Genomic DNA, 16,355 nt, shown 5'->3' on the forward strand with positions numbered 1-16,355 from the left:
CTTTTTGAGGAACTTTCAAACGGCTACACCATTTTACACCTCCATCAGCAATGTAGAATTCCAGTTTCTCCACATTATTGCCCAAACTTGTTTTTTCCTTTTTTTTTTAATAGCCGTTACAGAGGGTATGAAGTTGTACCTCATTGTCATTTTGATTCTCATTTTTCTGATGATTAATTTAGTTGAGCATCTTTTCATATGCTTGTTGGCCATTTGTATACCCACTTTTGAGAAATGTTTATTCAAGTTCTTTGCCAATATTCTAAATTGGGTTGTCTTTTTGTTGTTGAATGGTGAAAGTTCTTTATATATTCCGGATGCAAGGCCTTTATTAGATATTTAATTTGTAAATATGTTCCCATTCTATAAATTATCTTTTCATTGTTTGATAGCCAAAATATACTTTGATGCACAAAAGCTTTTAATTTGGATAAAGTCCAATTTCTTGGACTTTGTTATTGTTGTTGCATGAACTTTCAGTGTCATATCTAAGAATCCATTGCTGATCCAAGGTCATAAAGATTTACCCCTAAAATTTCTTCTAAGACTTTTATAGCTTTAGATCTTATACTTAGGCTGTTGATCCATTTTGGGGTAATTTTTGTATATAGTATGAGACGGGGTCCAACTTCATTCTTTTGCATTTAGATATCCAGTTGCCCCAGTACCATCTGTTGAAGAGACTATTCTTTCCTCTTTGAATGGTCTTGGCATCTTCTTAGAAAATCAATTTGCCTTAGATATATAGCTTTCCTTTAGACTCTCAGTTTTATCCCTCTATCTATCTATCTATCTATCTATCTATCTATCTATCTATCCTTATCCAAGTACACACTTTTTTTTTTTAGTTACTGTAGCTTTGTAGTAAGTTTTGAAATGAAGCAATGTGAGTCCTACTCTATTCTTCTTTTCAGTATTGGTTTGAATATCTGGGGTCCTTTGCAGTTCCTGGCCCTCCCTCCTTATATTTGTGAGGATTCAGAATAGCAGTATTCCAAACACAAGAGTAGGCTCTCTACATAAATTACTTCTTTTCTCTCTGTTTCTCTTTTGCTCTCCTTTAATTATACATTTATGTCAGCTTAAATCCAATATGCTAATTTGAAAGCTTCCCAATCAGAAAACACTCCCCCCCCTTACCCCCCCATATATAGATAGGCTAGCTTTGAGTGCTCAGTTTTCATTTTGTGCTGTGGCATATTAGCATATAGTATGCATTCTGGCTCTGAAACCATTACATATGAAAGATTTCGCACTGCTCATGCTACTGCTGCCATTGATTGTTGCACAGACAAGTCCCCATACCCTTCTTTCTTTCTTGAAACCCTAAAATATATCATGGAAGTGAAAGAGAAACCTGGAACTGATTTCAATTGTCTAATTAGTGAAATGAAAATAGATAGAAATATTAAACCATCACCTTTTATGTAATGGGCTCTTCCAGAGTCTTCACTGAATGAAAATGTTATATATAACATTCCTCTTTGAATGGTCTTGGCATCTTCTTAGAAAAAAATATTTTGGACCTTTACTATACTCTGTCCTAGGCACCAAGGCATTAGAAACCTTAGTGAATATTAATACTTTAAGTCTCTATTATTATTACGTAAATGATTGGGTTGCTATAATTTTACTAATCTATGATTCTTATTGTGAATGGCTTCTACTAAATCTTTGGAGTAAGTAGTTAGGCTAGTGAAGTATTTCTAAAGTTGATGAGAACTCTGAAATAGAAGCCATGTGTTTTATTTAATAATATTGGTTGAGTACTTTTATTAGCCTGCAAAAATAAGCCTGATTAAATGCCCTTTAGGTTGGCCTTTCTTATAAGGGTTTTCGAAAGTATCGAATACACAGTTTGTGTATTAACTGCAGGACATATTCTACAACACATACCTTATTCATCCTTCAAAACCAAATTTAGTTGGTGTAAAATTTTCCATAATATGCCAATGTTGAAATAATCGTGCAGTAAATAAATACCATTAAAAAAAAAACTTTTCAGGACTAAAACTCATATTTAAAATGAGATAAATCTTTAAGATATACAAATCCATTCAGTGGTAATTTTGGCTATTTACACTACTAGACAAAGAGGTGGACTTACCAGTAGTTGTATTTTATTCATGTACAGGCACATAATACTCCATTCAACAATCATCTATAGAAGACTAAACATCTATGTTTATTAAGTGTTTGCATTAATAAGATTATCCACTAAATAACCTTGGTACCTATAAAATATTTGTATGTAAAATAAATGGAGAACACAGTGATATAGAGTCATCTATTTAAAACACATAGATCTGATGCTAGCTAAGTGTATACATAGGATACTTGGAGAAGTTGTCTTTATTCAGCCATATTCTATTTGGAAACGGGCAATATTTTGCAAGTCAGTTCTGAAGCATACTGGGTTTTGAGAGTCAATATGGCATGTATGTCTTTATTGTATAATGTCCATCATGTGCTAACATATTTGTGTTATGATCCTAAAGCTTAGGTTAGCATTGCTTAAAATAAATTTTAAAGCTACATTAATACATTTTATTTTTGTTAGAATGCATTTTAGACATTTGCTGAGAGTATACCAGGGAAAATAAAATTATAAATCTTTTTTGATAATAAGTAGGAAAAGTAAAAGCTAGCTAGCTCACCACATTTATAATGACCTGGATATCCAGAGACATGGTATAATAAAATCAGCCCTTGGACAGTTCTCCATGGTATCTTCTTAGTGCATCTTTAATCATGGAAAAAACTGAATGGATAGTGTAATTGCTGTTGCTGAACATAACAAGAGTTACTGCATCTTTCTGATTCATGAAACTGGGTCTGTTCACGTACCCATCAACGCCATATGCTTTTAATCTCTTGGCATGCTACAAAGCAAAATGCAATTGTAATTATTGCACAATAATTTTTCTAATTTATATTCATTCCAAAACGTTTATAATTTATCAGCTGTGGTTGGCATCTTATCTACCCTCCATTGCTATAGCAGTTCCTGGCCACCTCTCTGAAGATTGGTAACATGTTTTCCCTTCACAGTTCTGTAGCAGACCAGGTGCAGAATGTACAACCCTTCAACTGCTAAACATCCTACTCACATTCAACTAAAATGGCAAGTACTCTCTACACATATTCTTAATTTTACACCATAACTTCTTTGAAAATAAGAGTCCAAAGAGACCATTTGAGAAACAACATGCAAACAGAGTGATGACAATCCTTTATGGCCCTCCTAACAATTATAATGAAATCTGAATTATTTGCCAATCACCAAATCATAAGTAGTTTGCCTCTTTCCATTCCTCACCTTTAACATTTGTCCTTTCTCTCTCACAGCATTGAAGTTACATTGACTCAAGTCAGTTCTGGGAATAGGCAAGCTCTTTCCAGTCACATGGCTTCTGCATGGGCAAATTCACCTGCCTTGAATGTTTTTCTCTTCATCTTAAACAGATTCTTCTTTTCCTTTAGGCCTTTTCTTTAAATGTCAACTCCTTAGCAAGACTATAAGTCTACCTTGGGAAAAAATAAAAAAAGGTCTTTCCTTGCATTACTTTTCTTAACTCCTTGCTTGGTTCCCTCTTGGGCTTTCTTGCAGCCAGCAAGCAGTTCTCCTGTTTAATTTTATTTGTCTTTCTCCATTAGAAAACAATCTTTATGATGACAGGCTAGGCTCTTTTCGATATTCAATAAACATGTATTGAAAGCATACGTACATAAATCAAGTATTTAATGTACAAAAAGTAAGGCTAAAGCAGTACAATCTGTAGCTAAATGGTGCTAAATAGATTTGAATTTTAATCTCAACTTTAGCATTAATTAGCTATAAAAGTTTTTTTCTTGCAACAAGAATTTTTAAGATCTATCCCTTAGCAACTTTTTAAAAAAAGATTTTATTTATTTATTCATTCAGAGAGAGAGAGAGAGAGAGGCAGAGACACAGGCAGAGGTAGAAGCAGGCTACCTGCCGGGAGCCCAGTGGGGAACTCCATCCCGGGACTCCAGGATCACACCCTGGGCCAAAGGAAGGCGTTAAACCGCTGAGCCACCCAGGGATCCCGGGGCTTATTTATTATAATTGGAGGTTTGTACCTTTTGACCACCTCCAAGTATTTGCCCATCCCTCTATCACAAGACACTTTTATAGGCCTACAGAAACAACATTATTGGGAGCACGAATTATTTTAAGGTGTTAGGTTTTTACATAGGAGAGCTCTTGATTTAAAAAAAAATATCAAAGAAATGTGACGTTTTCTTTCCTACTGTAGAAAAACAAAATTATCATAGTCATCGTTCTCACAGCTTGCTTCGTGAACTTTTAACAGTCCTATCACGTTTGTTAGCGCATACTCCGTCACCATTGGCCCCTTTGTAACATTTTCAGCTTCTGGGTGGGATGAACATAGCTGGTACCAAACGGCATCGTTTTTGTAACTTCTGGATCACTGAACTTCTTGGACTTTGCCTTCATTTCCATACCTATAAAACGGAAAAAGCAACACCTATGCCATGTTTTTCAGAGCCCTTCTACTACTACTACTACTACTACTACTACTACTACTTCTTCTTCTTCTTCTTCTTCTTCTTCTTCTTCTTCTTCTTTCTTTTTAAATTGGAGTTCATTTTGCCAACATATAGCATAACACCCAGTGCTCAGAGCGCTTCTATGAGGACAAATTGAGATAAAGGATGTGAAGACACATTGACATTTAAAAATTATATAAGTAAAATATACTCTTCCAACCTTATCTTGAAAAATTATAAGGAAAAGGTTTGAATACTGGAAGAGAACTTGGAAAAGTTTTAGCGCGCTTTCTTTGTAGGAAAATTAGTCCCCAATCTTCTACTCTGAAAACGGTGGCGAGGCAAACTGGAAAATGATCGTTTATGAAAAGAGACGTTAGAAAGATCGTTTTATAACATTTGGAGCATGCAAGCTGCATTTCCAGGCCCCATTATTAAGAGAAGGATGGGCACTGCTTCCAGTGTTGGTGATACCAAAGGAGGGTTTAACTCTCCTTTAAATAGAGGTGGGATAGGTACGAAGTAGCTCGGCAAAAGCACCTGGTGAAACGCACTGTCACATCTACAATAAAGAGAAAGGGAAAAATTAGAGCAACCTTGGTCACCTATTCGCTGGTCTCTTCCTTCTTCCACCTGTCTTCCCAATTCTTTCACAAACTGTGGCTAACTAATTATATTGGCTTTTTAGTTTTAAAATTCAGCCCCCTCTCTCAGAACCTCTCCTATCGATAGGGACTGCGGGAGGAGGGGTGGAATGGGCAGGAAACCAGAACCAAGTCAATACCCTAATGATTGTACACTGGAAGCATGTTGCTCTACAATATCGCCCCTGAGCCTCTTTGTTTATCAATGAACATCCTACTGCGTCCTCGAGATGTAGGTCAGGCTCATTGGAAATATCAGCCGCGGATCACACGCATCTTCATGATATTTCCAGCCCGGGTGCGCTGCTGATTCCTGCACACTGGAGTGCGTCTGAGCTGCGAGGTGGAGAGGGGACACCTGTGCCTTAGGGACGCAGGTGAAGTCCCGTCTACCTTCCTGGTACTTTCCCCGGTGCTTCCTCCTTCCCTCGGCCGCTCACTCTTCCCCTCCATCTCGCCTGCTGTTTTGGCCGCAGGCTTCTCCGCTAAACCGGGGCTTTTCCCGCTCTCTCGTTTCTCCGCACCTCAGCCGAAGACCGAGTGCCCCACACTACTGGGCATGCCTAATAGCCAGGGAAGCTCGGGCTGCGAGAAGAAAGCGTTTGCACCTCCTGCGCTCCCCTCCCCTCTGCAGCTGCCTCCTGCCAGTCAGGCGATCCGACGTGCGGCGCGGCCCAATGGGAGCCCGCAGCCTGCGCGGGGGCCCGGCCCCTCGTCGCGCCGCCACCAATCAACGGCGGGCGGAGGTGGGACGCGCCCTGTTCCCGCCTCTCCAGTTAAGGCCGCGGGTGTGAGCCGGGGCTCGGCGCGAGCCGGGGACGACGGCGGGGACCGGCAGGTGTGGGCGCGGGGCCGCTCGGCCCGACGGCGGGAGGCGAAGGCGCTCGGTGCATGGGCCAGTGAGGACGCGCCGAGCTCCCCCGGCCGCGGCGGGGGCGGAGCAGCGCGGGAGCGAGGCGCTGCCCGGCGACCCTGCGTCCGAGCGAGCGGAACCCTGCGCTTCGCTCGGGGACGGTCCGAAGTCCGCGCTATGGAAGAGGAGAAATATTTGCCTGAGCTGATGGCAGAGAAGGATAGCCTGGATCCATCTTTTGTGCATGCGTCGCGCCTCTTGGCGGAAGGTAGGACTTGCCCCCCAGAGGGGCACAGACCCCTGGCCGCCCAGCCCACCGCGGCGTGGTCAGGGGAGTGAAGTTGGGGGGGACGCCTGCCTCCTTCGCAGAAGCTGCCCCCCCCGCCCCCCGCCCCCCGCCCCCGCCCCGAGGATGCTCGCCTGCGAGCTCGGGCGGACGGAGCCCGCTCTTGGGGCGGGCAGCGGGGCTCCGTCTCGACGTCTTAATTTGGGGAAGACCGGAGCTGCGAGCTGTAATGGCAGTGCTGGTGTGACCTGTTAGGATCACCGATGGAGAAACCATAAAGTGTAGCGCGGTCAGCAGGGAGATTTTCACTTTGCAGAGGAAAAGGAAATCAGTTTGGAAGTAAATGGTGATCAATGGAGTGTGTTCTAAGAGCTTCTTAGCTACAAATCAGCATTTTTCTTTTTTTTTGCTGCATTTTGGGAAGTGGTTTTGATAACCTTTATCTAATTGCAGCCTTTCCTATGGCAAGTCTTAGAATTAACCTAGATTAAACTATGTGTGTTCATCAGTATTTGTGAATGTAGCAAAGGCTAAAGTGCTCATCAGTTTATTTGAAGTGTGATGATTGGGTACTCTGCGAGATGCTGGCCCCTGGGAACACTCTACAATTGATCAACTGTTTTACCAAGTGTGCATTTTCTTTTGTGTACCTGTAATGTTAAAGGAGATTTCATTCCCAGAGGAGGAGTGTATGTATATATCTTGTGTTTTGAGTTGCTTTGAAAGATCGTTTAAACACACACACACACACACACACACACACACAAACTTCTGTATGACAGAAATTTTAGCCCAATTACTCCATTCATCTTGAAATAATGCCATCTATCTGCTAAAGATACAATATCTGTAGTAATCTACACATGCCTTTTTAAAAACAACTTCAATTTTTTTTTTGAAGAGTCCTTCATTAATAATAAATTGCTTCATCATCAAATTTTGTAGCTTAGGTTGTTATGGACTTACCTATAGCAAAACTAAAAGTGACAACTTCCTCTGCGTTGGCCCTTGTGTGTTAAAAGAAATGTTTTCTTTTTTGAGACCTAGTTGTACATGGAAGGAGAAATTGTAAACCTCTATGTATGATTCAAATAGACATTTGGGTTGATTAAATATTTTATTTATACGGCATTTATGACAGCATTGAAGTGCAAGGTATTTTTTCTTTTTGCATGCTAAACAATTAAGAAAAGATTTATAATCAAAATCTTGAAAGTGTGAAACAGCTAAACTGCTTTTCAAGGAACAAGTTGGTTTTCTAGAGGAATTGGAAAGGTAAAAAGCAATTATACTTACTGCTTTCTTGGTTACCGAATGAAAATAATACAAATTAAGTTGAAAAGTCAATTTAAAAATTAAACTCTGCCTCTGCTTTATTAAAAATAAAGATAATTGCATATAAATAATAGGAATATCGGAAATTAATGAGTTAATGAACGCCTAAGATTGTTCTAAATGATTAAAAATGCAATTAAGCCTTCTCCAGTCATTTATTTCAATATATCTTCCAGAAGTGTCTTTATTACGCTGATAACGTCTTTAAAATGAAAAAAAAAGTTAGGAATTGATCATTTTCTCTGACCTGCTAATTGGAGTTCTCTTTGGGACAGCAGGCTCAATGATTAATTCATTAGTCATTGATGAGAAGCTAGTGGAGTTAGTGTACGTTTCAAAACCTCCACACTAAAGAAATGCATATAAGAAACTATTAGTAGAGTGCATAAGTATTTCTGCAGCTGATGAAACAGTCAGACAAGGCTGTGCCCTTGATTCCTTAACATTCTATATTTCCCAGGAACTTGATTTCTTGATACTTAGGAACATGTTTGAATGTACCTTGTAATTTAATTTTTTCCCAGTAGGGGGAAGCATGCCCTGCTTTTGTAAGGAATTAGGAGGAAAAAGCTCCTAAATAGAAAACCATCTAAGTAAGAAACAAAGAGGTGTTCAAATTTCAGAGAAATCATAATGAGGAAAAGAGAATGGAGGAGGTGATGATTATAACCTTGGAATATAGAGAAATATATGCAATAAAGATACATAAAGTTTACATTAATTCTTTATTTGTACCTGAAGTTCTTTATGTGTACCTACTAAAGGGTATAAGGTGAGTGTCCTTTGGAATCTCTAATAAATCTTAATGTACATTTTAATTTATAGATCTTTCAATTTTTTTTCAAAAGCCATCTGCCAAGATTTCCAGATTTTGTTTCAGATCTCTATAGGAGAATATGTTGAAATGATTTTATTTCTCTTACCTGGAAATGCACTGATTGAAGGCAGTGGCTATAAATAAACCTGACATAGATATTCATTTGGAGAGAAGGTGCACACTGAAGTACATTTCAGTCAGTACTGTGCAGACAGTCTCAAGACTGAGTGAGCAATAAAAATGATCCAGATGATTCACTTCTTCAGAATGATTTTCTGGAAGCTAATGTATATAAGGTCAGTGATGTAAACCAATGAGGTTTCATAGTGATTTATTTTGCATTTTTGATTGGCAATAAATGCAAATCAGTGCTCAGTTGCAACTACCTAGTAAGGCCACAGGGCTAAAAGTAGCAGTGTGTTGATTATTTTGTTATTTTCAATGTAATTTGTTTTATTTCACTTGTTTCTGCTAGGTGTTTTCAGTTGGTATGATTCTGTGAAAGCTAATGGAAAAGCCCATACATTTTATGTATTTGATTCTTAGAAGAGATCTTGAATAATATGGTTTGAAGAGTGCTTATATTTGATTAATTAAAATAATTTTCCTCCTGTGATTATAATATTGTTTAATTATCCATTTGTTATGGAAGGTGCTTTTGAATATGATAAAACAGCAAACTCAGCATGATCCTTAAAGTTCCTCTCAGCCTCTGAATTTGCTTGCCAGATGAAATTAGATGAGGTTATTTATATCTATGCTACTTCTGGGAAGTGCACTAAACTGTGAATCTAGATACCTGGATTTTAATTCCACTTTTCCCTAAACAGAATGTTGATAAACTTCCCTTCCCCCAGGCCCCATTTCCTTGTCTCTGAAATTAAGAAATTGGACTAGATGATGTATGGGTTTCTTTGTAGTCCCAGACTTAATTAGAATTACCAAGTTCTCTAGTTTGCAAGATTTTCTAACTGGAATTCTTCACAAATATTGGTAGATTCAGCACTGTTTTGGTTGACTAATCAAATGAGGGAGTCAAATATTGCCAAATATCCCAAGAGTTCAAATGTCTTTTTAAAGATGTATTTTAAAATTGGGGTGGAAAGCATCGCCTTCCATCTAGGATTGGTCTTCATGTTTGCTGATACAAATGATCTTTTAAGACCATGAAAGAAACAGGCAATAATACATATTTATCACAGATGCTGACTTGCAGCAACCTAACTACATGTAGACTGTCAGTAAGGATTATTATTTAATTAGGTTGTATTCCTCAAAATATTTTCCACAAAGTATAGAGAGTTCTTATATTAAGGAAAGGTATTGGTATAATGTCTAAAACTAGCTTCTCGTGAAAAAATAGTGTTTGTGTGACTTTCCTTTTGATTAATGTAACCCCTTTTTTCTCCTAGTACATCTGAGATAATCTGGTTTGTTTCTTAAATAAAAGATAAAAATTGGTAAAACAAAGAATTTCAAGATATTTTTGATTTTGAATTAAGACACATTTATGATACAGTGGAAAAACTCTGCCATAGCAAACAAAACACTTAGGACAGAATGTTAACACTTCTGTCTACTGCGAAATATGGGATATGTCATTTATCTTCTCTCTGGGTCTCAGTTTCTTCATCTGTAAAAGAGGAAAAAAGAGGTATATATATATATATATATATACACCACTCGTGGTTCTTTTAAGCTTAAAAAAATCTGTGAAAATAGAAACAGTATTTTATACAAATAGATTTTTAAGCAAATATAAACAGAAATGACACAAATATAAGATGGTGCTTTTAATATTTTCCTTAACATTTTAATGGCATTGTGGACTTGACCTCAACCTGAAGCATGGCTTTGTAAGAAAATAAACACTGCCTTCATTCTTTGAATCTTTGTTGAGTGAAATTTGAATTTATAGACCAAATTATGAAATAAATTATCTTATGAAAAATTGTTCCAGTCAGTTTTTAGAAATATCATGTTCCCTTAGACAATGGTCACTTTCAGTGTTTTACTTGGGCTTAATTAACTCTTGTCCCGTGTCTTTCCAGGGTAATTTAAGACCTCCTCAGGCTTCCTTATAAACCCACAGCCTTTTACTCTTGGAAGCTGATTTCATCCTCTGCTTTAGTAGGAAATGGATATATCTCTTCTGATGTTTTTCAACCTCTCATCACCTAAAAACCTCTATAATCCTCCTTACTGTCCTTCATTCCCAGAAGGTGAAATGCTTCTTTTTTGTTCTAGGCTGATTTGAATACCAGTATCCCTAATCCTCATGCTCATCATGTCCTCTGTAGTTCTGTCCTTTCATCAGCATCTCCATTCTTCCTCCCTATCTGTTCTTTTGTTGTAGCCACCCGTAATTGATCCAGTCTGAATAACATAAAAAATAAAGTATTTTTTTCACTCGCCAAAAGTAACCAAAATAATCTCTCTGGATACTCCCTTGTTTCCTTCAAGTTTCTGATTATCGTGGTCTTTACTAGCTGCCTCACTTTCTCAGTTTACTTCTTCAAAACTCTTCATTCTGGCTTCTGTCCTCATCATTGTCCTAAAACCAGTGACCTGGAGACAGAATCATCTCCTAATTGCCAAATCAAATAAAATTTTTCTGACCTGTCATCAGGTCTCTTGGCTGCAGTTTCCACTGTTAGTCTTTTTCTAGTTTCTTGGCTTTTCCTTTCGCTTCTAGGCACTACCATACCATTTTCTTGGTTTTACTCTTCTTTGTTTCTTACCCTAACTGTACTTTATCCATCTTCTCCCCTCCCCAAATATGCTGCCAGAGTGATTCACTCAAAATCAAAGTTTGACCCTGTCACACTTTTTAGTGATATTCTCTTTTGGCAGTCCTCCTCTAACAGCATGCCAGCAGATGGAAAGGTGCCACTACCTTGATACCTGCAGGTAGAGGTGAAAGTCCACGTTCCCCACTTGGCATCCATTGATATCCATTTTGGCCAGGAGAGGGAAGATGACTTGTTACTGCTTCCTAAGTGGGCTCCAGTGACACTAGTAGGGGTGGGGAGGCTTCGTTCCTGCTGAGAATGATGAAAATTCCAGCAGAATGAGACCTCTGACACCACCTTCGCTTGGAAGGAGAAGGATGTCTTGGTGCTGTTCGTAAGGTGGAAGTCCAGGATGTCCCCGTGGCCTCCTGTGCCACTGCCGGACGCTTCCTTACTGTGGGTGGAAATGAAGTCCCTGTTCCTCATCTAGTCTTTTCTGATTCTAGCCAGAGGGGGAAAACATATCTCTTAACAGCTGGGTGAGGTTGGAAGTCTAGGCTCCCTATTTAACTGTTCTTGACAGAGGTGAGCTTGAGACACTGCTTTTTTTTTTTTTTTTTCTCTCTTTCTTTCTGTATTATTTGGCTGGAGAGAAGGATGTTTGTCTTAAAGTTTTCTGTCTTGCTAGGTTGCTCTTTCTAGTCCTTTGGCTAGCAGGCTTTTCTTGAGGACTTTTTTCTTTTTTTCTTTTTCTTTTTGTCTGCTTCTGTTGACTTTTCTGGTTGGCCAGCTTTTCTAGTACCCACTTTGGTATAGCTGAGGCACAAAAATAACTACAGAAACTACTCCTATCTTATTCCTGAGTCTGTGGTACCTAGCCTGCCACCTTTATTTCTTCTTCCTTTGTTATGAACCTGGAAGTCAGATTGGTATGTCTGATGCACAGTTAAGCCAATCTCTAAGTCATCGGGTTTAAAGCAGAGAAAGTTTATTCTCAGAGGAGCAGCCCAGCAAGAAGGCAGGGTATCAATCCCACATCTGCCTTGTCTTTTTTGAGCCTCGGGACTATGGGGCTGGAGAGGTACGAGAACCCTGAAACCTCTTCACAGGGGAAGGCTCAAAATTTTTGAGACTGTGTGCTCTTTTGGCCATCTCTGCTTGATTCCAGGGTCCTGGTGTATTACACTTGTGTCCACAAGACAGGCGTTATCAAGTAGCCTCTTTCCCTGGTTCCCGTAGGTAGTATTGGAAAAAAATAACAAAAACAAGGATGATTCTTGCAGGGCTGTGGAGGAATGTGCCTATATGCAGTGTGTGAGGTTATAATGGAGGAAGAGCCTAGAGAAGGTGTACATGAATAAAGAAGCATATGCCTGGGCTCACTTTCATGGTCTTCTGTGTTTATTTTATATATAATATTCAGCCCGTACTTATCTGTGTATTTTAATTTTTTTTTTCATAGAATTTTCTTGTGAGGGACACCTAGTTGGGGCAGTCAGTTAAATGTGTTCGACTCTTGGTCTCGGCTCAGGTTGTGATCTCAGGGTCATGAGATCAAGCCTGCATTGGGTTCTAAGCTCAGTGCAGAGTCTCCTTCCCTCTGCCCCTTCCTCTCCTCCCCACACTCTCTCTCTAAAATGAATAAATAAATCCTAAAAAATAAAATAAAATTTTCTTGTGAATGCCTGTTAGGCATTGTACATTCCTATCTCATTAATTGGATGTATACAAATGAGCATGATCTGGATAGACCCATCTGGATTATGGGCACAATATTTTTCTTTATCTTATTTCAAAGATACTTTGTGACAGGGTAAATGAAACGGGATGAAGTGAGGTCTGACTGGTCTTAGTTTCTGTTTAAGTATACAATCTAGATTGAATGCCTTTGTTCCCTTAGCAGCTGTAGAAGGGAAAGAAGTTTTAGAGGTTTTTAGAAGCCCTTGTAAATAACTGTATAGTACTTTCCACTTTTCTTGTGCTCTTATTTGTATGAACACCTGATTTGATCTCATTTTTTTATCTGAATATATATAAGAAATGTGTTTTAATTGGAATTATATAATAATACTGGTTTGTTTCTTAAAGCTATAAGCAGTAAAAGATTTAATATATTAAGAGATTGAAATATGATCCTTTTCCTCACAAAAATGGTTAATTTCAATAAAATAAGAATGACATGGAAATAGATTTATTAAAAATAATAGAGTGCTGGTTGATAACTGATCTTCCAAATTGTTAGCAAATAACTGCTATGTGACTTCATCATTTTCTCAATATTGTGTGGTTTGTTAATAAACATGATTGCATTAAAAATTTGAGAAATCATAGCCAAGCATCCTGTTGCTCCGTCATTATTAACTATTTTGGGAAAAGGTCTTTTGTAGCGTATCTTCCATTGCTTACCTTTGATTTTTCAACTTTACTTCCAAAAAGATTTTTCAGTAGAGTGATATAATAAACACTTGAGAACACCAGAATGACCAATTTTTAGGCCATTTACTATAGATACCCTTGTAGTGTAGCTATAGTTGACGGGATGATTGGCTATATAATCACACATGCCATCCAATATGTGTTGTACCATTTGCTTGCCTTATATGCTATTGGTATTTGAAGAGGTATTAGATACTTAATATATTGGTTTTTAAATAATCTGTGGGAGATTCAACATATGCATAAGATATAAATAACAGTGCATGGGAAGATCTGTTAGATTTTACAGACCAGTGATATGGGGATTCCTGACTCTTGTTGGTTATTATATATTCTTCATCATCATCGTCATTACTGTCAACATTTATTGGGAGATTACTCCTTTGTCAGACCCTATACTAGATGTTTTGCATGCGTTACCACAATTAATCCATCCACCATTCCTATGTGATAGTTATTACCATCATCCTTTTCTTACAAATGAGAAAAATTAAGAATTAGAGAAGCCAATTTATCTCAAGTCACATAGCAAATAAATTGTGAATCTGAACCCCAGGCTGTCTTGCCCAGAGATCACATGCAATCATTGCACATACTGCCTCTTGTGAAAGAGATACAACTTTAGCCAGGCTTTGAAGAAAGGGCAGATGTTAATATGCAAAGTATGCTTAGGAGATCAGCATGGTTATTGCCATTAATTCTGCAATAGGTTCCTGAATGCAAGTATTGGCTGCACTATTTCACAATATTGTTAAATAAATATAGTATATAAAAGGTTAGTAAATTTAAAAAATGGGGAAATTTTCCTAAGTTAGAATTGGGTCAAAGATTGTTGAGGTAGCCTAAATTTTCCAAAAGTGTTATACTGACTCTGGTTTCTGAGGGAGTTTGGTGATGAGGTAGCAAGAACAGGAGAACATTTTCCCCTCTTTTTTCCTTTTCTTTTTGAATCCAAAAAGTGATTGGAGAACTTCATGTGATTTGCTGAGACATTTTTCTTTCTGTGTTTTTTAGAGAACTGCTTACATTTGCCAAATTCTTTTAGGGAGGAAGAACAACTATAGGTCCTCTCTTGGTGTCTTTAGGCAGTGTTGGTTTTGTTTAAAATTTGGAAGTGAGCACATTTCACATGTGGTCAGAAACAGATAACTCAGCAACATTGTTTGATTAAAATGTTATCTATAGGTTCCGAGGTTTTAGGATTTAATAACCTGGAAACAGATTGGTTGGTATTATTACAACTGTTATCAGAAATGGCACAATTGATACCTATTTCCTTTAAAATATTAAAGATTAGATTTTACTCTTTTAGCAGAGAAGCAGAATGAATGTGTTTTCTCTAGAGTTTTAGATAGTTTTAACAGGTTTATAGAATTGTATGTCAGAAATTTATGGGCCCTAGCTACAACTCAGAAGAAGGAGTCTGTAACAGAAACTGAATAAAGAGGCTGAAGGAGAAGAAATTTGTTAATTTGAGAAGAGAGAGATGACTAAAGAAAGCAACTTTTATTGAACTTACACCCTGACACAGGTCCTTGATTATAATCCAAAGGCAGGTAATACTGCACTTATGTTATAGGGAAAGATAAAGAGGCTGATTAGAGGGTGGCATACTCAATTTGTTTTTTTTTAAGCAGTAAGTCAGAGGTTATATAAATGTTCAATTATAATATAAAAGTGTGAAAAAGCAACCATCAAACATTAAAGCATTAAACAATATTGAAGAATATTACTTGTTCAAGGGAATACCAAGAACATGGTTTGAATAACTTTTAGAGGAGTTAAATACCTGTTACTATAGATTTATTATTTCCCTCAAGATAATTTTCTCTAGGAAATTTAAGGAATTTGATTGATTGGAAATTTTATTTACATGCAGCAATACACTTATTGTATAGAAGAAGACTATAAAATGCAAACAGTAGATGAATGAATACATAATAGAATACATTTTTGTGTACCTGCGTGGCTCAGTGGTTGAGCATTTGCTTTTGGCTCAAGTCATGATCCCCAGGTCCTGGGATTGAGTCCTGCTTTGGACACTCCTCAGGGAGCCTTGCTTTCCCCTCTGCCTACGTCTCTGCTTCTCTCTCTATGTTTCTCATGAATAAATAAATAAAATCTTGAAAAAAATGATAGAATACATTTCTTATGTGTTTTTAGGCTTGTAAATATTACTTACGTGGAAAATTTAAACAAATGTTGAATTAAGTACCGTCCATGTCTCCAGATAGTCTAAGTTTTTCTTTTTTGAAGGAAAAAACTAGAAGGTGCCTTTTTATCCATTCAAGGTCTGGTGGATGTGGGGGGCCTTTAAGGAATTCTGTGAAGATGAAAGAACATTTGCTGTGCTGAGACAGATGGCATTTTATTATATGATATTGTTTTGGAATGGACTTTAGAATGATAGATGGCTGTGCATTAAGCTAGTATTCTGAAATTAGGGAAAGATTGGAAATTGTATAATATCCACATAAGGAAAATCTAGTAGAATTAAGCATTATGATAATTAAAAGCCACTTAATGGAATTAGATGGAAGTGGCAAATGTTTGGAATAAGTTGCAATAAGCCAAATGGCTTCTCTTTGGGTAAAATGAATATGTATGTGTAATAAGCATGTACTAGACATAGGTAATCAATGGAAAACAGTACAGATTTGCTTCAGTTGTCTTTTATTATCTGTGCTCTATATTACCAACTGAGACATCTAGGTTG

At 37.7% G+C, this 16,355-nt stretch overlaps 1 protein-coding gene across 2 annotated transcripts in view; it reads left to right on the forward strand.

The window, feature by feature from the left end:
* Window positions 1-6,008: 6,008 nt before the first annotated feature.
* Window positions 6,009-16,355, forward strand: part of KHDRBS2 (KH RNA binding domain containing, signal transduction associated 2) — a 555,078-nt gene continuing 544,731 nt past the window's right edge. For both annotated transcript variants that reach the window (XM_041757802.1, XM_041757839.1), the window contains exon 1: window positions 6,009-6,301. In XM_041757802.1, the coding sequence (XP_041613736.1) occupies window positions 6,211-6,301 (91 nt within the window). In that variant the 5' untranslated portion in view covers window positions 6,009-6,210. The remainder of the gene's footprint in view (window positions 6,302-16,355) is intronic.

The sequence above is a fragment of the Vulpes lagopus genome, chromosome 1, assembly GCF_018345385.1.
Source record: "Vulpes lagopus strain Blue_001 chromosome 1, ASM1834538v1, whole genome shotgun sequence".
NCBI classification, from domain to species: Eukaryota; Metazoa; Chordata; class Mammalia; order Carnivora; family Canidae; genus Vulpes; species Vulpes lagopus.